General features: G+C 35.1%; 3 protein-coding genes across 3 annotated transcripts; all 3 read left to right on the top strand.

The window, feature by feature from the left end:
- Positions 1–959: 959 nt before the first annotated feature.
- LOC109181151 (polygalacturonase QRT2-like) lies at positions 960–5697 on the top strand. The gene is made up of 9 exons (XM_019330907.1): positions 960–1318; positions 1460–1588; positions 1698–1865; positions 2348–2374; positions 2476–2683; positions 2770–2851; positions 2944–3055; positions 4483–4620; positions 5371–5697. Exons 1-9 carry the CDS (start codon positions 1058–1060, stop codon positions 5590–5592), a joined length of 1347 nt encoding a protein of 448 aa, XP_019186452.1. The 5' UTR covers positions 960–1057; the 3' UTR covers positions 5593–5697.
- A 1271-nt stretch (positions 5698–6968) lies between these two features.
- On the top strand, positions 6969–9337 carry LOC109181158 (probable cytokinin riboside 5'-monophosphate phosphoribohydrolase LOGL10). The gene is made up of 7 exons (XM_019330916.1): positions 6969–7931; positions 8018–8115; positions 8222–8252; positions 8345–8444; positions 8553–8623; positions 8718–8861; positions 9018–9337. Exons 1-7 carry the CDS (start codon positions 7785–7787, stop codon positions 9150–9152), a joined length of 726 nt encoding a protein of 241 aa, XP_019186461.1. The 5' UTR covers positions 6969–7784; the 3' UTR covers positions 9153–9337.
- A 10987-nt stretch (positions 9338–20324) lies between these two features.
- On the top strand, positions 20325–22212 carry LOC109181169 (DNA-directed RNA polymerases II, IV and V subunit 11). Its single transcript, XM_019330926.1, has 5 exons — positions 20325–20459; positions 20560–20649; positions 20737–20815; positions 20916–21011; positions 21868–22212. Exons 1-5 carry the CDS (start codon positions 20407–20409, stop codon positions 21898–21900), a joined length of 351 nt encoding a protein of 116 aa, XP_019186471.1. The 5' UTR covers positions 20325–20406; the 3' UTR covers positions 21901–22212.
- The last annotated feature ends 702 nt before the right edge of the window (positions 22213–22914 follow it).

Genomic DNA, 22914 nt, shown 5'->3' with positions numbered 1-22914 from the left:
GGAGAATCATTACTTATGAAAATCGAACTATATATCCCACAAAGGGGTTACTTTAACCTTTTTCTTGCAATACTCATCATCATCAACTTGGTCGGTCAAAAGCAACCTAAAACGCTGCTAACTTCCCCAACTTGGTCACCCAATTTTCCACTTAGTATTATATTATTTCACCAAATGCCTCTCTTCCTAACCGGTCATGTGGATTGTGCCGACCTATGAACTTTTTTCGGTTGACTCTTTTTTGTTTGTTAGGGTTGGGGAGTGGATGGAGGAGGGGTTTGTTGGACCAAGTCTGGTTGAAGACTGCGCAACAAAATTCTTCACTATCTTCAACATCATATATATAAAAATTTAAATTTAAATCTAAATTTAGGCCAGGGTTTAACTATCAGTCTAAATTTTTGACTGAGAAGAAACACAGATCAACGATAGAATAGAAAGGGACTACGATCCATGTGTTGTTAAGAGCTAGTCAACAAATAATCCGCCGGCATTTTGAGCATTGCATATACATACCAACTATCAGCTTAAGTGGGCGCTTAATTGGTTCATGAAAGGTGAGATTACCTTAGTTAATAAAATTATTTTTTGAAATGCATGTAATGTGGGATTTTGATAACATAAGATTACTGTATATGTTTGGTTTGGATTTGAGAATATATAATATTACCTTGTTTTATATTTTAGGTTTTGTTCACGAAAGGTGAGGTTACCTTAGCTAATAAGATTACATAAGGAAATTAAATGTGAGATTTAGGGATCATATAATATTACATATTTAGTTTGGATTCAGAGATTTGAACCTACAGAATCTTATGTCACTAGTGTACGAGGTCTATGGAATCGTCACTCCTTTTTGCTTCTCTAGAGACACTTCTCCCCTTTTTTGACTTGAAGCAATTAACTTCTCTAATCTTGCACTATAAATACATATATATATATCCTCAAATTATTGTCATCACCATATTTAGACAAACCCTTCCCACTCACAATTTGGTTGGTTATACATATTGTGTCTCTCTTTCAGGCAATAACTATTATAGAGCTTCGTACTAAAATGCCTCCGACGACAAGAAACCTCGTACTGGTCATATTCTTCGCACTGTCGTTATTTTCTGCCTCATGCGACGGCGGCAGCCTCCTTCACACTCGGACTTCGTGCCACCGCCACCACCGCCACCGCTGCCGCTACAGGAAACACCACAAAGGTGGTCACACACATAATAAGCATTTGAAAGGCAGGAAACAGCCTCATCAGAAAGTGTTGAGTGTAGATGATTTTGGCGCCAAGGGTGATGGAACCACCGATGATTCCGAGGTATATATGTTCCATGGTTAGAAAAATCCGCAGTCACAGAAAGTATATAGTTTCGGGTAGTGACTGTCATTTCTGAAATGTATATATATAATATATAATGCTAATTAGTTTTAATATTTTCTTGTTGATTTTTTTTTTCAGGCGTTTAAGAAAGCTTGGAACAAGTTTTGTAACTCACGAGGATCCATGCTTGTAATCCCTAATAGGAAGACATATTTGCTTAGTCCAACACACTTTAGTGGCCCCTGTTATCCAAACCTTAAACTTAGGGTGAGTTAAGGTTTTCCAGTTACCTAAACTAGTAATTAATTTCAACCTCTTAATAAATTATTTGATTAATATATTTTTTGGGTTTTGATTAATTGGCATTCTTCATTAGATACACGGAACGATCAAAGCTTCTGGGAATAAAAATGACTACAAAAGTGACAGACAACGTTGGCTCAAGTTCAGTGACTTGAAAAATTTCATGGTTGATGGTGGAGGAGTCATAGATGGCAATGGCCAAAAATGGTGGAAGGACTCTTGCAAGGTCCAAAAAAGTGAGGTTGGTTCATCGTTCTATTGACATTTTATGCCACATGGGATCCTCTGAGTATAGTGGTACGGTTTTGACACGTTTAGCTTAGTCCTAAACTTTTAAATTAGTCATATGTGGTCCTTGGACTGGTCCAAGTTAACATGGTCCTTCAACTTTAGAAATTTAACCAGATGTGATCTCTTGAAAGGACTATGGTTGGTTAAATTTTAATAGTTGAATAGCCATGAGTGGTTAACTTGGATCACAAATGGTTAAATTTGAAAGTCGAAGGACCACAGATGATCAATTTAAAAATTTAGGACTAAACGTGCCAAAACCACTATACTCTTGAAGATGGGCAATTAAGGTGATATCGAGGTGGGGAATAGGGTTCAGGGTAGGGAATTGAGATAAAAGGTTTATAAGAGTATAGCCTTCTACTATATATAATTATCTTGGCTAAAATCATTGACCAATTGATTTTTTTTATTATTATTATTTTTTTGCAGATTTGCGATAGAGGCGATATACCATATGTGAGTTTTTATTTTTCTCTTTTTAATTAATAATTGAATTTCGACCATCTAGATTGAAAAGGGCTAACCAAATATATATGTTCAAATTATTTTTTTTCCAGGCAGTCACATTCCAAAATGGGACAAATATAAGTGTAGAAGACTTATTATTCAAAAATCCGCAGAAAATGCACCTTGTTTTTCAAGAATGTCATAGTGTTAGGGTTTCAAATATTGTTATACAAGCTCCCGAGGACAGTCCCAATACTGATGGAATTCACATATCACATACTACAGACGTCGAGATTACAAATTCCGTGATTGCTACAGGTAAATTCAAAAATATTCTAACCTTGTATTTTAAGCTTTATTGGTTACTATAAGCATTTTTAACTCGTTGCAGTTGATTTTGCTAGGCGATGATTGTATTTCAATAGTGAACGAATCAAATAATGTTAGAATATCACGTATAGTATGTGGACCGGGACATGGAATTAGGTGATGGAGAATTCTTGACTCTTTTTTTTTTCTACAAATTAAATTAATTATGAAGACAATTTTTTAATTTTTTTTTTAATGTTCTTTTGCAGTATAGGAAGCTTAGGGAAAATGGACAATTTAGAGGAACACGTTACAAATATCATTGTGGACACAGTGGTGTTCAAAGGAACTACTAATGGAGTCAGAATCAAAACTTGGCAGGTCAGAATAAAAAACAAATTTTATAATATTATAAGTTATAATATAGTGTTGTATGTTTTATAAAATTGTATTTTGTACTTTGTTAGAGGTACACAAGGAGAAAGTATTAACTTGCAAAGCACAAGATATAATTTTACAACGCACATATTATTGTAACCTATAATGTTATAACAATTTTCACTATATACTGCGTGTGTGTGTTTAGATGAGAACATATTCCATGTAAAAAGTGAGAATTAGTCTGATTCATCAATGCATCTAGGTATATTAACGTTCGAGGGTTGCTAGAAGCCTAAAAAACAAGGGGGGATGTGGAGTTCTTTTTATAAATATAAACTTAAAAGTTTTCACCCATTGATGATCTATATATGATAGACGGTTGAGATTAATCATCACTTTTTACAAGAGGATCATGTTCTCATTTGATACTGTAATAAGTTCTTTTTGTTAATATGGATGACAATTTCTCCTCAATCCTCTCTGCAATAGGAACGGGGACGGGGCAGGGACCCAAATTCAAGGAATGGAGATACCCTTCCTACCGTGTCCCGTCCCGGTATATATATTTATTTATTTATGTAGATGAAGTTAGGAAGAGTTAAAGATTTAAGTACTAGATTAATATTTAAATTTTGTAGTTTAAATTAAGAATTTAATATTAATTTGTGGTTGAATCAACTAATAATTCACGAGTAGTTAATTAGAAAATATAAATAAATTATGAAAAATACATTTAAAATATGTAAATTTGTGGAAATTAATTGAAGGAAGAAAGTGGACATACATAACATCAGCTGCATGTTCCAGCCAAATTGTGTTTCTTCTCAGTATAACCCATTGAGTGTCGTGCAAGGTGGTTCACATACAACATTTTACAACATCGAAAAAAACATCCTTAGAATTATATAATTATTCACATGAATAGCATAGCTTCAATGCCACCCTAATGAGATGAAGTTAATTTGTACTTTACTTTTATTCATTTAGACAATATAACTATAGTTTTGTTGGACAATATACACTCAAATATATGAAATTGTTATTCACTTTCATTTTGTATACACTGCGGTTTTATTTCAACACAACTACAATTTCATTTCAATTCAATTCAATTGCACTTTCATTTGATAATATGATAAAAAAAAAATAATACATAAGACAGTGTCAATTTAGATGCAGTATAGTGTCTACCGTTTTGGACCATGGTCCACAGTATAATTGCTGATGTGATGTCGTGTGAATTTTACCAGTTTGACTATTACAAAACAGGCCTCTCGTGACCCTTATACAAGGGTCGCGTATGCTGAGGTCGCGAAAAACATTGAGCTTTCCGTGACCCTTGTTATTTCAACTTGTTGGTAACTTATAAAATGTGTTGATTTAATTACAATTTTTAATTTTTAATTTTTTTAAAAAATTTTGTAAAGGGAGGAAGGGGATATGCAAGGAACATCTTGTTCGACAACATTGTAATGAAGAATGTAACAAATCCCATAATCATAGATCAGTTCTACTGCGATAATCCTAGAGACAATTATGGCAACATTCTGCCTTGTCCCGAGCAGGTAAGAAACTAAGAAATATAATTCATTCTTTAAGCTTCTTTTATGATGGCTTAGGTCTGATGATACAATGATATATAATTATATACTAGCTGAAATATATTGCGTATCATCAATATTACTCTCCTGACTGTTCTGTTTTTGTCACTTTTGATCTTCCGTCATAACTATCGGCAAATATCGGTGAGAAATGACTAATGAGGATAAATTTGTAATTTCTTAACAATCAATCAACTTTATACATTTCGTAGTTGTATAAACTTAAACAAAATCTTAATTTAAACTCTCTTCATCAAAAAGGTCCTCATGATCTTCACCACTACAAATTGGTGAGATGAAAATAAATTAGGATTTCCCTTGCTTTATACAACTACAAAATACATAAACTAAATCATGGATGGGATGTGAGAAATTACAAATTTGTCCCCGTCCCTAAATGAAACTTGTTGAAAGTGTCAAGAAGAAATAGTTGGAGGACTAATATTGGCCATCATTTTGATATAGTTGAGGATTAAAACTGGCCACACCACTAACAGACGATCAAAAGTGAAATTAGCACGTCTTAACTTTGAAAACATTCAAAGTTTGACGTGATGTTTTTATTTAGCGTGATTGGCCATCATTTTTATAGCTGAGAATTAAATTAAAACTGGTCGCACCATTAAAGACGTATGACTAAAAGTGGAATTAGCATTATGTCTTTGAAAACATATAATAAAGTTTGACGTGATGTTTTTATTTGGCGTTGGACAGGTCGGAGCGGTGGGAGTGAGCAATGTGATATATAGAAACATTAGAGGAACAAGTGCAAGGGAGTTGGCCATAAGGTTTGAGTGCAGCAAAACGGTTCCATGTAAAGGGATTTTGCTGGAAAATGTGAACTTAATAGGTGAAGAAGATAAAGGAGTTGTTAAAGCACAATGTTATAATGTTAAGTATGCAATTAAAGGGCATGTTTTCCCTAGTTGTGGTTAAATAAGACTTCACAATATTTTAATTCTTTGCACATAACACACATTTATACATGTACTTCAAATTATGCCTGGTATATGTAATTGATTATAGATTATTTCCCATAAAGAAAAAAAAAAAGTGTTTGTCTCAAGTAATTTTTTTGAGTGTGAATGGTTCTTTGTGAATGACCTTGTTGTCTAGTGGCACGAAGTGACTCTCCCAAATTAAAACGTTATAGGTTCAATCCCCAGTAGGGGTGCAGTTTCATTTCAACTGTAGTGGTTCAGACATCAAATATACACTTTTCATTTCAACTGTAGTGGTTCAGACATCAAATATACACTGCAGTTTCATTTCAACACAACTACAGTTTCGTTGGACAATATACACTCAAATATGTGAAATAGTGTTAATTTAGATACATTATAAATGACCAAGACTATATGGTCTAATGGTACCCGGGTTGGACTTCCATTTAGAAGGTTACGAGTTCGAGCCTCAGTAGAGGCGTTATTGGTTCTTTGTGTTTCAGTAGGTTGAAAAAGTATATGAACACATACTACAATGTAATAGGGCCAGAAACATTAAAAAAAAAAAAAAGATACATTATAAGTGTAATTTTTCCGAATAAATTCATTGTTAACAAAAATTGGGCCATTGTACAATATTGGGCTAAAGAATCCGAGAGATTAAAGGCCCAAAACGTGGGTAAAAACGCCCGACTTATTTCTGATTTTCAGACTTCAGTTCAGTATGCTTAATTTCACGAAATTATTTCTCTGGGCGGATTAAAAGAAAGAGAAACCAATGATTAAGGAAGGTCAATGGGAAGCAGAATTTGATGGACAAAAATCTTTGGTCTCGAATGTTAGCGTTTATCATGAGCCTAAATGTCCTTCGAAATGGGGTCCATACTGTTTTGCTCGCTGTTTTTTTGTCGGATGGCATGAGAGAGGGTATAATTGCTTGTTATTACCATTGTTTACACTTTTTGTTTACCTCGTATGATATGATTGTTTGTTTCTTTTTTCTTTTTTCTTTTTTTATCCACCCGCAAAATATTGAACTCTATTCTCTGATGTATGCTACATTCTGCTGCAAAATTGGGGTGTCTAAGTTGGTAAAAATGTGATCTTTACTGTAGTGAAGCTCTAGGGAATGGCTGTAAGAACTCAGTTGAAGTTCTCCTCAGTAGGCTCAAGTCTGAAAATGAATTATTGGGTGCCATGCTTGAAGTTGTTTTTTGGGTGTCGAGGAAAACTCGTAATCACTACTAAGGGTGTGCACCCGGGTAAATCTTAGACAATCACAAGAAGGTAAACCAGCCTATGTTGCGGTAAACCAGCCTATGTTGCTCATAACTGACTGTCTCAAACCCTCAAACCCAGAAGCCTAATAGGTCGTGCCCGAGTTGAACTTGTAATCTTGTGGTTACTAACTTTGCTGGGGTTGCCCCATGCTTGAAGTTGTTGAGTATAGTTTGAGTTGAGTGAGGTGTGAATTGGGGATAGGCTTAAGCTGAGCCTGAGCTCAGATTGGATGTGACTATGACAACTGAGTTTTTCTCATGGTTAAAATTGGGTGGTATTCATATCATGCCTCCCTTTCAATGGGATAACTTCATTTGTGTGGGGGAGTGTGCAGGCAAGGTACCATCAATTTTGTGGAGCTTATAGCACCAAGAATGAATTTTTGCTTTTTCTTTGGTGGTGGGGTGTGTTAATGATGAATGAATATGTGGATGGGGAGTAAAGGAAAGTTTAAGTGTTGGTTATGGCCTTTTCTTTTACATTTCCCCAGAAATATTAGAAATTTCGTATCTTGTCATGTATGAGAGGCACATGGGACCATTTCTTGATAACATTGTATAGTTTATTAGACAGTTAGTATCATTGCGTTATACTAATCCCTTCTAAGGTGTCTGGTTAGCGAATAGCAACGCTTGATAGAGTTCTACTGCAGATAGAAATGGGCTGTAGATTTGTTGATCCATGCTGGGCCTTTTACTAACACTAGAAGCTACATGTTTAACCAGACAATATAGATTGTCCATGACAAATGAGTATATAGCATCAAAAAGTAGTTTGGCTTTTGTTCGTTTAAAGTACACAGCCTTCACATCTTTCTTGTTCTTGTTTCCCTCACCATTCCTCATCCACCCCCAGTAAAAATAAGCGAAAATAGAAAGAAATTAAATACTCTTTGCTCGAAGAATGGGGGGAGAACCGGGAGATCATCATCAGGCATCTAACAGCGATGAAAAGAAGCGAAGGTTTAAGAGAATTTGTGTTTTCTGTGGTAGTAGGACTGGTTATAGATCGTCGTTCAGTGATGCAGCTCTTCAGCTTGGTAAAGAACTGGTAATATTTCCGGGAAAAGTGTTCCAAACTGGGCTTTCCGGTTTCCACTTTCCTTTACTTTCGTCCTTTTGTCTTTCCATTCACAGGTTGAACGAAAGATTGACCTGGTTTACGGTGGAGGAAGCGTTGGGTTGATGGGTTTAGTCTCTAAAACCGTCTTTGATGGAGGGTGTCATGTTCTAGGGTATGCTTCATCATCACTATATTTTTTCTACCCTTCTAATTGAAATTTCTTTATGAACGAAACTTCATGAATTCAAATTTTCCTTTTTTTTCGTCGTTTTAACTAGAGTAATCCCTAAGGCCCTCTTGCCACATGAGGTACTATTCCATCCATTCTTATCAAAGAACTTCAATAATATTAATAATATTTCGCCCTTGACATCAAACTTACGGTTGTAAAACGTCTACAGATATCTGGAGAAACCGTGGGGGATCTAAAAGTAGTGACGGACATGCACCAGAGAAAGTCAGAAATGGAGAGAAACGCTGATGCTTTCATCGCACTTCCTGGTAAGCTTCCCATTAAACAACACAAGGAATGAAAAAGAACGAAACTTTTTGTCTTTCCCTTCAAAAGTCGCTATCCACTCTCTCTAAACGCAACGTTTCATGGCCTAGGCGGTTACGGGACCATGGAGGAATTGCTCGAAGTGATAACCTGGTCTCAATTGGGAATCCATGAAAAGCCAGTACGTTTTCCTTCTCGTTCACACAACTCCACAACCATTTATCCAAAACCATTTCCTATATATATCTATCGTGTTTTTTTAAATGTATGAACAGGTTGGGCTGTTAAACGTGGATGGCTATTATGATGGGCTGCTTGCATTGTTCGACAAGGGAGTGGAGGAAGGCTTCATCGACGATTCAGCAAGAAACATAGTGGTGTTAGGCGACACAGCCAAGGACTTAATCACGAAAATGGAGGTATTTTATTTTACATTAAAAAACCGACATTTATCATGATATAGCATAAGAAGGCTGGTTGGTTGCAAAATTATTGGAGAGATGACAAACCAGAAACCAAGTAGAGAAGTGGGGAATAATTTTGTTGTTGGCGTTTGCTTTGGTTGTACATTGCAGGAGTATGCACCGGGTCACGACAGAGTTGCAACGAGACAAAGCTGGGAAGTGGAGCAATTATTAGAGTCTACTTCTTCAAGTGGGGAAACCCATGGTATCTTAGATGATGATGAAGATGAAGATCAGGCTATATAATCATGGTTGTTGCTTATGATTATGTTGTGTTTTTTGTTTTTGTTTTTGTAGTTGTTCCATTTTAATCACAATGAAAGGGACTGGATATCCTAGCCAGGCCTTGTCTATCTACTGTTGATATACACAAGTGTGAAAACTGAAAACTTCACCCCCCCATCATCTCATATTAGCATTTATAAGTTGAATGATTCTAGTTGATTCTCTTTTTTTTTTTTTTTTTTTTTTTTTTTTTTTTTTGGGTGATGGGAAAATTCTCATGCTACAGTCACTACCTGAAAGTATAGGTCGCTCCCGCTGATGACTCTAGCCCTTTAGACACGTTACTTGGGGGTATTGTGGTTGGGAGGGTAGAGAATAAACTATTTGACTAGGTGTCTTGATATAGTTAATACTATTTTTAGTCTTTCAAATATAGTGATTTTGTCACTTTTGATCATTAGTTTTAAAATCGGACCATTTTGGTCCACCGTGTATTGATTTAATGTCACGTTTGGTCCTCCGGTGAATTTCATCTCAAATGGTCATTCTAGTTCTAGATAAGGTCAAATTAACCAACATGGTTGGCGTGGTGGTTCAGCACCTCGTCCCTTAAGCATGAAGTTGGGGGGTTTGATCTCCAACCCATGTGCTAACAGTAGGGACGCGGGATTAGTCTTCTAGCTATCAGCTGGAGGGATACCCTTGGGCAGCTAAAAAAAAAAAAAACAAAACAAAAAAAAAAAACAAAACAAAAAAAGATAAGATCAAAATTGCAATTTCATTATCCAACCCTCAAAACCATCCCAAATTAATAACCCTTCAATTCGTCATAGGATCACTGGTGAAATGTTGCACTCCCTAATTTGGGATTTTGTTTCTTTGAATTTGAAATGATTTAAGGGATTGAATAATGTGATTACATTTTGTTACCCTATTTCAAATAACTATCACTACTGCAAAACTCGGTCATAGGCCCTAGGCACCCCTAGGTCGTGGCGATTTCTCCCTAGGCGGTCGCATAGCGCCTAACTCGATCGGCTGAATTTGGCCAAGTTAATTCGTCCATTTCGGTCAAATTAGCTGAGTTAACTTAGCCGACTCAAAATTGTTTATAATATACACGTACACCCACACACGTGTACTTTTTTTTAAAAAAAAAAGTTAGGCGTTAGGCGCTACTCTACCGCCCGACTAGCGCCTAACGCCTACTACAACCATGATCACTATTTGACAGGAAATTTACTGTAGTGCCAAATGTGGCACAAAATCAATACTTAAATGCCCAAAATTAATCAAATTTCACTTAAATACCAAAAGTGGTAAAGTCATTATATTTAGATGACTATGAACTAATGAATGGTATTAAGTCAAGTCAAAATTTAGGTTCCCATGAACTAATGAACGGTATTAAGTCAAGTTAAAATTTAGCTTTCCATTAGGTAATTAAAAAAATCTGTCATAATTATTGTTAGATGGTATGAGACGTGACTCTACTATCTTATCCTAAAAATGTTAAGTTAAAGACCACAAGTGGTAAATGGTAACTCCCTTATCCTTGGATGACTAAAAATTGTATCAACTCCACTCAGCAATTAGGTAGCTATAAGATTATTTAAGGAAAAAAAAAATTATTGTAACTTATAGAGATATTGAAAATAATCCAAGAATGTAGACTCAGGAGTCAAGGAGAGTCCATGACATATGGGCAAAGAGAGAGGAATGTCTCAAGCAGGACGCAAAGGCCTTCGGGGCCGGCCTCTGAAGCCAACTCCGGGCCGCTAGTTGTATCTGCCCATGTAATGGGACTTGACTTAGTTTCACGACCCACCGCATTTTAGGATGTTTGTTGGGTTCCAAGATTCGAACCTATGACCACCCATTTATAATGGTAACCTAGATGACATTACATTACATGGCAGTTGGCCACAATTACACTACATGGTAGTTGGCCACAAATACATTATTAATTAGGGATGACAATATGACTCATCCTCGACGGAGATCCCCGATTCTTGTCCCGACGGGGACGAGGATGTAGAAAATTTTTAGGAAACGGAAACAGGGACGGGGAATGTATGTAATTCCCCTGTCGGAGACAGGGATACCCCTTCCCTCCCTGCTCGCCACTGACACCACATCCCCGAATAATTATAATTATAAATATATATATATATATATATATATATATATATATATATATATAACTAAAACCTTAATTTTTAAAATTAAAAATTACACTAATTTAAAATTTTGATTAAGAGTTGATCGGGAATGGAGATAAAGACTATTTTCAATTTCTCGCCGGGGATATGAACGGTAACAGGGACGGGGAGTATATTTCCCGCCCCTCCCCTGCTCCGTTGCAATCCCTAGCATTAATCCACGCAATATTCCTATATTTATTTCGTTTTACTATTTTAAGTTTTAACCTCATAATTTATGCAAACTTATTGATTCGTATATACCTGAGTGAATTTGTTCTATCAATACAGATTGTTAACAAGACGTTTGGTTGGAATGAATGAATTTGGAGGGAAAGGAATTGTAATTCGGTGAAAAAAGAATAAGGTGTAAATAAAGTATAATTCAAATTACATTATTTGGTAGGAATGGATATAATTACTGGGAATGAGAATGGAATAAGTGGTATAAAGACTAAAATATCTTTATGTAATAATAATGCTAATAATAATCAAGCGTTAAAAAAAAAAAAGTCATTTTCCTCCTTTTTCCATTTTCTTTCCTATTGAATTGCAATTTATATGAACGATGGTATGAATTACAATTTTCTCCGATCAAACACTATAATTCAGATAGCCAAAGAATTATGCTATAATTGAATTACAACTACATCTAACCAAACACCCATAAATGGTATAAATTGCAATCCTACTATTTCTTATCCATAAGAGGGCAGGAATTTGTACGCACGGTTGCGTGGGTGTTGCGTTTATCGTTATTCAACGGAGGGGACAATTCATTGGTAGCCCTCTCCCTTTGCCCCAATTTGGCTTCATCTTCACGTTGCCTTCCAAATGGACCCCTAATTTCAATTCACATTCTTGTATCATTCCCTCTTCCGTCACCGTCACCCCCTCCCCACCCAAACTCTGATTGCACGGAGATCGCACCCAGTAATCCAATTACACATAAAACAATACTTATAAAAAAGAAGCAGACAAACAATGAACTAAACAAATCTATCTAAAAGCCAATTAACAAAATTTAAAGTAATTCTCACCAGAAGTAATATTTACGGAGTATTACCTAATATCATACCAACTATAATAAATATTTAGATTTTTTTTTTTTTATAAAAGTGCAGATTAAACATTAATTTTAATGCCAACTATAATGAACTTCTCTTATATAATCTTTTATTGATATACTTTGAATTACTTATTTAAATACAAATATTGGACATTAAATTATTCACACAATGCGCGTGTAAAACTAGTCATCCAAATAGTAGGTTACAATGCGTTGCGTTGGGCTTAGGCGTGTGAGTGAACAGAGTTTTTTAGTAAAATACTTGTATTTGTGTTCGGTAAGCGTTCGTTTATGTTCGTTTATTAAGGTAATTTTAAAGCACATTTCATAAACGAACAGAGTATGAATAGTTGTAGAGTCGTTTCCTAAGAGCTCGTAAACAAACTCGTTTGTGTTCGTTTAATAATGTTTACAAACATATTCATGAACAAGCAATTAATCATATATGTGTGTGTGTGTGTATATACACACACATATATATGATGTTTGTTTGGTAATTGTTTGTGAACATAGAGTATTTATTGTTAACGAACGAATTTTGATCATAAACATTAGTCTGTGTTTGGTAATTAAGTGTTCATGAACGTGAACGAACATATTCATAAACGTTAACGAACACTAATAAACGCTTAACAAACGAACATGAACAATATTTTTAAATACCTTAACAAACGAACACGAACACAAACACTTTAAAAAATATTAATAAACGAACACAAATAATCTCCGTTCATTTGTGTTCGGTTCATTAAATGCACTAGTTGACCCAACCATTTGCATTAGTAGAACCCCACAACCCAAATCGTTTGTAATGTTGTATTACAATGTACTGCGTGCATGAGTTTATTATAAAGTGTAGATAACTAGATATGTCAAATAAGTTGGTTTTGAGGGAGTAAAAAGTGAGTTAAAGATTTTTTTTTTTTTTTTTTTTCTTCCTGTTTTTTTTTTTTTTTTTTTTTTTTTTTAAGATCATATCATAACGTGTCAAAATGGACATGTCAAAAATTGATTGAAATTTGAAAAACGTGTTATTTGGACTGTTAGTCTGTTATCCATATTAATAATTTTGTTTTTGTTTTTGTTTTTGTTTTTTGTTTTTTTTTTTGTTTTATTTTCAAATCTTAGCAAAATTGTCACCTAAGGCTCCACCTTATTATTATTATTATTATTATTATTATTATTATTATTATTATTATTATTATTATTATTATTATGATGTTGTTTTAACATTTCACAACACATTTAGTTTACATACTTAATTTTGAGGGAATAAAAATCTTAGTCAATCATAAATAAAATAGACAATGAATATAATATATAGGAATTTAATCTTATTGATTGGTTCGTAAAATGAATAGATTCAAGAATTGTATTATAGTATTTGATTTATTTTAAAAAATATAAACGTAATAAATATTTAAAAGACAAATTTACCTTTCATATATATATATATATATATATATATATATATGTATATATGTATGTATGTATGTATGTATGTATGTGGTTCGGTTCATGTGAGAACCACTGATTAGGTGTAAGCGTGTGCACTCATATGCACCGTTGAGATGTAACTATGTGAGATTGGACAGTCGAGATCCGTAGAGTGGTACAACGGTGCATCTGATACTGTTGTGTATTGATGTATATTTACCAGGTCAAAATAATTATAAATAACAAGATTGAGCAAGAACAACAATACACAATGAGACACAGGTTCTCATTTGAACCTAATTATGTATGTATACACAATAATGATAATAATAATAATAATAATAATAATAATAATAATAATAATAATAACAACAATAATAATAGTATTTGAAAGGCGAATAGTTTATTTTTGAGAATAAAATAACTTATCAAATGATGAAATATGTCTATTATCGAAAATGCTATTTAACTTTTACGGAGTAGTATATTTCATGAACCAAACATACTGTAAATGTGATGGATAAGTTGGCCCAATCAATTGGGTATTTATAATGGGCTGCTGTAAAAAATGGGCCTTTTATCACTCCGCTAATCCGCTATAATAATAGAGCGGGAATAGAAACCGGTTCAGCGCCAAACCCGAATTGTTTCCCTCATCATCTATCTAAACGGTTCGGTTCATCTATATTTTTTCCCATCATCCACTCGACTCCGCCGCCGTAGAAAATCGGAGGAGCACAAAACCCTAAAACCCTACCCCTTCTGCCCCTATCGAATCCCTATTTAACCACTCTTTCTTTCTTCAATTCATTCATGGCTTCATTAGGGTTCCAATAGTCGCCAGATCTGAATTTCATTTAGCGTTGCTTTGTTGTTTTTTTCATTTTGTTTTGAATGATTTTGGTCTTTGATGATATATTTAAGGCTTGTTTCTCAAAACGTTCGCAGTGGCCGCCTAAGGCTTTCGCCTTTCGCCGGGCTTGAGAGCCGATGCTGCTTTCCTTGGATGTCTGAGACAATGAAATCTCTTGTTGTTTCTTTTTGTTAATGATTTTAAGCTTTATTTGTATTTTTGAGGGATTATTTTTGGGTGTTGAAAATTTTCAAACGCTCAATGTTGTTTTGGTTTTATAGGTAAAGTCAGTGATGATAAATCCAAAGGCTTGTTTCTCAATACATTCGCAGTGGCCGCCTAAGAGCTTTCGCCTTCGCCGGGCTTGAGAGCTTGTGCTGCTTTTATCCTTCCTTGGATGTCTGAGGCTTTCCTTTTTTTTTTTTTTTTTTTTTTTTTTTTAAGATTGTTAATTTATGAGTTGTGATCGTTGGATCTTTTTAGAATTTGGATATTTTGATTGAATTGTTTCCTTTTCACTTTGTTATATTTGTTGATGATGATAAAATCTAAGGCTTGTTTCTCAAAACATTCGCAGTGGCCGCCTAAGAACTTTCGCCTTCGCCGGGCTTGAGAGTTTGTGCTGCTTCTATCCTTCCTTGGATGTCTGAGACTTTAATTTTCTCATTTGTTGTATAAAGTGTTGTTTTCTAATCACTGAATCTTTTCTGAAAATAGTTTTTTTTTTTTTAATTGAATTGTTTTTTTTTTTTTTTTTTTTTTTTTTTTTTTTTTGGTTTTCTGCTTCGTGATATTTGGGTAATGATTATGATGATAAATTCTAAGGCTTGTTTCTCAAAACATTCGCAGTGGCCGCCTAAGAGCTTTCGCCTTCGCCAGGCTTGAGAGCTTGTGCTGCTTCTATCCTTCCTTGGATGTCTGAATCATGAAGATTTTAAATTTATTATCTTGGTTTTTTTTTTTTTTCTGGATTTATATTCCATTGATTTCGGGTCCTTTTTAGGTTGTGAGGCACAATTAACAGTAAATATGTGTTAATTGTATAGTGTAAATGGATTGTGTCTTTCCTATTTCCCTGAATGGGGCCTGCATTATGCTTCAAACTATAGCTGAATTAAACATTTTGGTTTGTGACCCAAGGTTTTTTTCTTGATGATCGTCTGGAAATTTCAATGTATTTGAGGTAGCTATTGTGGTTGGGTGTAAAGAGCATGGTCAATTGTTCTCGAGGAATTAGTGCATGTTAACCTGATCCATTGCTAGGTTGTTCTGCAACTTTGGTGTTTGGGAGATTTTGGAGATTACCTTCAATTGTAGCACACAAATGGGTATATTGGTCATGTGACCATATGGGATTTCTTTTGATGAATGTCACCTGCTTACATTTCTTTCTTGGTTTAGCATGAGGTTTATCTGTCTCTGATTACCTATAGAAATCATATTACCTGTAATTCAGGTTTTGGATCTTCTTGCAATCTGTTCAGACATCACTGCAAGATTGATGGTTTAAGATATGATTCTGTTGTTATGGTCTTTAACTCTGCATTCCTTGATTTGTTTTGCTCTTATGAATTGTTTGATGTACTAGGTTGAATAATTTGTTATGGAATTTGATCCCAATGTTGTTGTAGCCTTGTTTATTAGGAGAGTGTTAATGTTCACTGCGTGCAAGGCTATAATTGTCTACCCTTTGAGCTATTGGGATTGTCAAGACATCTTTGAACCAGTGCTACAAAGCTTACTTAGGAGGCATAAACAGTCATGCCATGCTTGGTGGAAGTTTCCTTACAGAAGTCCCAGTACACTTGAAGCAACAAAATACAATAAAGAGCATCAATTACAATAATATGAGCATTAATTATTGTTACATGATATTTTAAATGCATCTTAGTATGCTTGTATTTTTTGGTTTGGATCACTGTATAGGCTACTTGATTGGATTTTTCTAGGCTAGTATCCAGTATTCTATCCATTACAAGTATGGTATTTTAGTTGAAAAAGAATAAACGCTGTCATCAATTATTATTCATATATCATGTTTCGTCCCCCCTATCTGTTTTGGCATATTTAGTGTTCAAGCATTTTTTTGTTGTTGTATTTAGTTTTGTTGATCGAGTGTCTGGCAACTATTTTCTTTCATTTGTGATTCTACAATGCCATAACTAAAATTTGTTCTTTTAAAAACGCTTATTGGTGGGTGTATTCCACAATGTGAAGTGTGGTAATTGTTATTTTGATTGAAATGTTTGTGTGTTGTAAAAAGCTTGAACCCATTGAAAAAAGGCTGGGCTTTGGATTGGATTGGATTAAAGCAAATCTTGATGGGATTTTGGTCCAACTCTGAGATGCTTTTAATCGTGCAAAAGCTTGGTCCATGGTCACCTAATCCCTTTATTTATGTTTTTTCAATGATAATTCCCCATGTGGCTCAAGGAGGCAAACTGTTGTGAGGTGGTTCTTGCTAGTTGGTATTCAGCCCATGATCTAGGGATGTTGGATAGATAGATATGAGATGTGGTAAAGCTGTATGGAAATGTGGCACACTCTTCTCCAAAAACTTCCATAGATGTATTGAATTTTGGAAGAACTGCATGGATGTTTTGCAAGGCAGGTCAGATGCTCAGGGATGTGTTATGTTTAAAGAAGCACAATTTCAGCATTTGCAGGATTTGGATCATCAAAATTTTGATTGGAAGGGTTCCCCGGAAATCTCCTATTTATTTTTGTGCAGATAATTGCGTCCTATTTTGTAGGGATGATCATATGAATGTAATGTCATGAGGCCAATCATGTCTGATTTCCCTCTGGCTTGTTGTTAAGTTATGAGCTATAACAAATCATCCTTTTTTTCTGCTGCAATGTGGATACTCTTACTAGGGAGGTAATCAGTGAGATTATGGAAATTCTTGAGGGCTCCCACAATGGTAAATATATGGATTTCCCTTCACTTATTGGGAGAAGGAAAAATGAGATCTTGGGTTTTGTCAAGATATTGGGCAAAATTAAAAGCTGGAATAATAACTTTCTCTAGAGCAGGAAAGGAAGTGCTTATAAAAAATGTTTTGCAAGCTATTCATACTTACTCCATGAGCATTTTTTTTTTTGGCTGCCTAATAGTCTTTGTAATAGTATTGAGAACTTTGAACAGGTTTTGGTGGAAGGGAGAAACCTTACTGGGGCAAGTGTATTAATTGGAAGAGATGGCAGGATTTGTGTAAACCTAAATCAACAGGTGGGTTGGGAATATGCTTGGAGGTTAATTAATTTTCCAGATTCCCTTGTTACCTAGACTTTCAAAGCAAAGTATTTTATAAATCCATCATTTCTTGAGGCAAAAATTGGTGGCAGTCCATCCTTTGTTTGGCGCAGCATTTTGGAGTCGCAAACCATCTTGAAAGCCAACTGCGTTTGGATAGTGGGAAATTGGCATTCTATTAACATATGGAAGGATTTTTTGGTTACCTCAAAGTGCTTCTCATTATGTAAAAACTACTATGCCACAAATATTTACAATCTGCAAAAGTTTCTTCTTTGATGGATGGACATTAAAAGAAATGGGATGAGGAAATCTTAGAGGACATTTCCCTTGTAGAAGACAGAAATTTGATCTTGAGTATTCCAATCCCCTTGAACAACTATGAAGATAATATGATTTGGAGTGGAGAAGAGAAAGACAATTACTCGGTTAAAAGTGCAAATTGCTCACTGGAAATATGAACAATGAAGTTTTGAATTGGACCAAAATTTGGAAGCTTTCCATCCCTCCAAAAATCAAAAGCTTTGTGTGACAAGCCTATTCCAATGTGCTTCCAACAGAAGACAACTCGAGGAGCAAGTGTGTGGATTGTCCCGTGTTGTGTAGACATTGTAGCAAAGAAATGGAAACTATAGCTCATATCTTCATCTACTGTGATATTGGCAAAGCCTGCTGGAATAAGATGAGTGGCATTTGCTTAGAGGATAGTTTTCAATTTAGTGATTGGGTCTCAAAGAATATGAAAAAAACTTAGATAAAGATTCCTTTTGCTTGTTGTTAACAATGTTGGAGGATATGGACTTCAAGAAACCAAATTGTTTGGAACAATCACATTTCTCAAGTCGCTGTGTTCCTGGAAGCATGGAAGAATGTTCATAAAACTGGTGATCATCCAACCAATGCTAGAGCAAATGAATCCTGGAAAAGACCTCCAATTGGTATCTTCAAGCTGAACGTAGACGCGACTATGGATGTTAATACTAGGACTACGGGATTGGGATGCATTATTCAGAATTTTGAAGGCAATTTTACGGCTGCATTAGAGATCAAATGGAAAGGCGTTTATTCTCCTATAAAATGGTAGAATCTATAATGAATCAAAGAAGCTATGAAATGGATAAAATTGCTCAATGTTCAAGCTGTCCAAGTGTAATTCTTCCTTTGATCTTATTGCTGAAGACATTAGGAAATTAGCTGATGAGTTTCATGTTAAACTTTGTGTTTGTTAAACGGTCTGTGAACATTGGTTGTCTACATGTTAGCTAGGAGAACCTTGTTCATTGTCATTGTATGGAATGGAGGGTTAATCCTTCTAAATTCTTGATTGATGTCCTTTTTGGTGATCTTAATTAATGATATGTATTGTTTCTCCAAAAAAAAAAAATTATTGGTAAAAAAAAAAACTTGTTTATATTTAAATTTTAATTTTTGACAATTTAATACTAAACATATATATTTTGTAACATTTTAACGATTGAGCAGTCAAAGAGTACTTCCAAGTAACGAATTAGTACAAATGGATTGTTACAAGTGGGGTAGATTGTAATGTAGAGTGGATTACAAGTAGAGAGACGTTACATAGTGAAAATTACTAGTAGAGTGTAGTAGTTAGTTGTGAGATGAAGATAATAAGTGAGGGGGAGACCCTCCTATTAATACTAAGTCGGTCTACGCATTTAATGCACTTGTTGCAAGTGGCTTGGCGTGACGTCTTCTCGTTGGCTTGGTCAGACGGTCACTTTGTAGCTACTCATAGGTTGACTGATCGAGGCTACAAAACCGTCAGACCAACAAGCTGTTTGTCGTTTAAGTTAGGTTTTTCGGCTTGCTGGTAACGTCACATTTACCTATCATACACGGAATACAATGTTTAATGATAATAATAATTTTTTATTTAAATTTTATTTTAGGGCATTTTTTTTGAAGCACGACAATGTATATTCTTAAAAGAAACTGTGGAATAATCTTTTTGGTACATTAATATTGTGTTATTGATATTCTAAACGGTTACAAAATAAAAAATAAAAAAATCATTTAACATAGTACTAGTTTGAAATTATACATAGATTAAAAATGAATTGGTACATTAATATTGTGTCACGTTTAGTTCTAAACTTTTAAATTGATCACTCAAGGTCTTTCGATTTTTAAATTGTTACCATTCATGGACCGTGGTCAAGTTAACCACCACTCATGGTCATTCAACTTTTTAAATTTACCAACCGTGGTCTTCCTGAAAGGACCATGGGTGGTTAAAATTTGACCCTTATTCAAAAAAAAAAAAAAAAAGAAAAGAAAAAAAAAAAGAGAAAACTAGAAAGTATGACAGAACGACGCCGTTGGTATTGTTTACTACTGGTATAAAACCCTTGCTTAATTCTTGAAGCATGAAAGATTAAACCACAGTGACCCGGGCATCGGAGAAGAGGAGGAAGAAAGAAGACGAATAGCAAGCACAAATGAATGCTCCCGATCGTTACGAACGATTCGTCGTCCCTGAAGGCGTCAAGAAGTACTTTTCATTTTTCATTTTTTTTTTTATCTCTCTGCAATTTGTTCATGTAATCTGTTATCCAATACTTATGGATTCTCTCTCTGCTTTCTCTCGCTAGGGTTTCCTACGAGCGGGACACTAAGATTATAAATGCCGCCACCTTAACGGTCGAGAGAGAAGACCACACCATCGGCAACATTCTACGCATGTAATTTCCTCCACTTTTTTTTTTTTTTTTTTCCTCCTTAAGATAGCTTCTATGAACCCTAGTTACTGATTCTGATTGTGGTCGCAGGCAATTGCACAGGGATGAGAATATTCTCTTTGCTGGCTACAAGCTGCCTCACCCCCTTCAGTACAAAATCATACTGAGGGCAAGTGATCCTCTCGTTCCTCGCGATTTTATGAACGTTAGTGTATTTTGAGTAGTTTCAGTCTTTTCACTGCTGACCTTTTCCTCTGCTCTACCTGCAGATTCAAACAGCAAGCCAGTCTTCACCAATGCAGGCCTATAATCAGGCTATTAATGATCTTGACAAGGAGCTTGATCATCTGAAGAATGAATTTGAAGTATGATTGTTTTCTAGACTTTTTTTTATAGTACCATTTGCCTATTCTCTGATGCATAACATTTTGTTCCTGAATAATGTTCCTGTCGAAATTATCTGTTTTTATGCCTGAATTGATATGCTCATATGCATTCCAATAAGGAATTTCCAAAGTCATGCTAACTTGCTCATTGAAAATGGTGTCAACCAACCAATGGAGGTGTTATCTTAGATGAAAACTAGGTGCTTGCTCATTCCTGATATCACCTTGGAATGCATCAGTCAGTGTTGTTTTTTTATCTGAGAATGTTATTTTGTTCAACTCCTTTTGCATTTCTTCCATGATGGGTTGATGTAACTAAAAGATCTCTAAGAAAGGAAGTTTGATTGTGTGACAAGCAGGTATTCCGCATGCCATTCTCTTGGCTTTCTTTTCCTGGACTATAAAAATCTCATGTTATAAATGGATGTACTAAGTTCTGATTAGCTATATCCTTTCAGGTTCTTGTTAATAACTGTTGAAAAATGAAATATTCCCAAGTAAACTAGTGATAAAATTGGTATAATCTATACTACTCTGGTGTCCTGAATGAGGTAGTTACATTAGATTCTCTAAATAATTAAAGTTTCTTTTTAATTTGCCATGACTGAGCAAATCTTTGTTTTAGGAGGCCATTCATAATTTGTGCATGTAATTTCGCAATCTCTCCTGCATGGGTTCGTTGTTTACCTTCTGATAAGCATTGAGCTGTTGTGATAATACGACTGCTTTTCTCTATTCCCTTTATAAAAAATTGTCTGAAATGTGAAGACCTTGATGCTGTATTTGATTCATGTATGTCCACTTTATGATCATCCATCTTTTCAATTTTCTGTAGACTGAACTGGCGAAGCACACGCGGGAGTTTTGATCCACTTGAGCCACTGGGATTGTATATACAGTGTTGGAGCACTCTTAGATCAATCAAACCAAATGTGCGCCTCAGTCATGAAGGTGTCCCACCTTATGTTCTGCAAACTTGTATCGTGTTTGAACTAGCTAGTAGCTACTCTGAAGTTTCTAATAGCTTAAATTTGTACTTTTTGCACTAAGACCTTTGGGAAGCATCAAGTACAAATAGCTTAACTATCAATTTGATCCATTTTGTTTTCTGCCATTGGTGGATTTTCTTGTCTTTTCTTTTGGGATAAAAGTTTATGCAAGTCTAATTGCTTTTGCTCAATCTCATAGTGTTGGTAAGTCGACTTCTATGGATTATGTTACAGAGCTCTCGTGGGGAGATATTGAATGTTGTACAAAGCTCCCGTAGGGAGATACTGAATGTTGTATGCAAAAACGAAGCTCTTGTGGGAGATGTATTGAATGTTGTATTTAAAAATAAAGCTTTCGAGCTTATGTGGGGAGATATTGAATGTTGTATGCAAAAACAAAGAGCTCTTGTGGGGAGGATACTAAACGTGGAGAGATACTGAATGTTGTATGCAAAAACAAAACAAAGCTCTCGAGCTCTTGTGGAGAAGTACGGAATGTGAATTGAATGTTGTATTTAAAAATAAGCTTTCAAGCTCATGTGGGGGGTATTGAATGTTGTATGCAAAAACAAAGCTCTCGAGCTCTTGTGGGGAAGTACGGAACGTGAATTGAATGTTGTATTTGACATTAAGGGTGTGTTTGGAAACTCGGAAAATTTAAAGTCAATGGAAAATCATTTGTTGGTCAATGGAAAATGACTTCTCCTTTTTTTGGGGAAGTCATTTTCCTAGCCCTCTCCTCGCGCGTCGTCCATCAGCGAATATATGAAGCTCAGGAAAGAAGAGATCCTGAAATCTGTGAAATGAAGACTTGGAACAAATCTTCGAGAAACAACGGGTTTTGGTTGGGTAGAATCTCTGAATCGTCGTCTTAGAAGCTCCAGGAGATACGC

The sequence above is a fragment of the Ipomoea nil genome, unplaced genomic scaffold, assembly GCF_001879475.1.
Source record: "Ipomoea nil cultivar Tokyo-kokei standard unplaced genomic scaffold, Asagao_1.1 scaffold0188, whole genome shotgun sequence".
Lineage (NCBI taxonomy): Eukaryota > Viridiplantae > Streptophyta > Magnoliopsida > Solanales > Convolvulaceae > Ipomoea > Ipomoea nil.
This window is presented reverse-complemented; position numbering and strand designations above follow the sequence as displayed.